Source organism: Triticum dicoccoides, chromosome 7B (assembly GCF_002162155.2).
Source record: "Triticum dicoccoides isolate Atlit2015 ecotype Zavitan chromosome 7B, WEW_v2.0, whole genome shotgun sequence".
NCBI lineage: Eukaryota > Viridiplantae > Streptophyta > Magnoliopsida > Poales > Poaceae > Triticum > Triticum dicoccoides.
In genome coordinates this window covers 464,001,424-464,002,227 of record NC_041393.1, presented here as the reverse complement: position 1 = coordinate 464,002,227, position 804 = coordinate 464,001,424, and the positions used below count along the sequence as shown (strand labels likewise).

Below are 804 nucleotides of genomic sequence, written 5' to 3'. Positions count from 1 at the left end.
TCGAGAAAGTCTCACTCATGTTCACTTTGATCGCTGCATAACCTTCACCCTCTCCTCTTTTGTTCATAAGATAAATCAAATAACTCATACGCAATCAACACATTATCAATTATAAACCTCCGTAGTAGGAATACACTCTAATTGTCCGACATTATCTCCTTTGAGGCGATTTGCTAGCATCTTTGAGACAAGCTTACACACATACCAATGGCCAGAATCAACCGTATCGTGAAGACCCTCACAACGCCCCTCATCCAACGGTGGACGCGGCACGCCACTGAAAACCACATTGGACGAGATCTCCAGTCCGCTCGCACCTCCCCCCTCGAGTCCTTGACGGCTTGACCCCTCTCCTACGGTCGTCGCAAACTTGTTTTACCCGCAACCTCTCTCCTCCCCCTCCGAACTCCAAACCCTAGAGGCGCCGCACACCGCAACGACACGTCCGGCGAGATGCGGCCGCGCGGCAGAGGAGACGACCCTGACGACGACGAGGACTACGAGTCCTCCCCGCAGCGGAGCGCCTCGGGGCAGGATGCCGAGCCCGAAGAGCCCGCGCCGCCGCCGCCTCAGCCTGCGCGCGCGCCCCTCAGCAGCCTAGTCGTCAGGCCTTCGCCGCCGCCGCCGCCGCAGGATAACGGCGCGTCCTCCCCGTCCCCGTCCCCTGCCCGTTCGCCCCCCTCCCCCGTCGGCGACGCCCAGGGTCGCCGCCGCGGGTCCTCGCTCCCGCGTCGCCGTCGCGAGTTCTCGTCGCCGGACCCCCGGATCAGGGAGAGGCGCCGGTCGCCGCCGCCCCCTGCGAGG

At 62.6% G+C, this 804-nt stretch overlaps 1 protein-coding gene across 1 annotated transcript in view; it reads left to right on the top strand.

Moving 5' to 3' along the window:
* Positions 1 to 345: 345 nt before the first annotated feature.
* LOC119340865 (basic salivary proline-rich protein 2-like) overlaps positions 346 to 804 on the top strand; it is a 5,700-nt gene continuing 5,241 nt past the window's right edge. The window contains exon 1 of the mRNA XM_037612772.1: positions 346 to 804. Within this exon, the coding sequence (XP_037468669.1) occupies positions 454 to 804 (351 nt within the window). The 5' untranslated portion in view covers positions 346 to 453.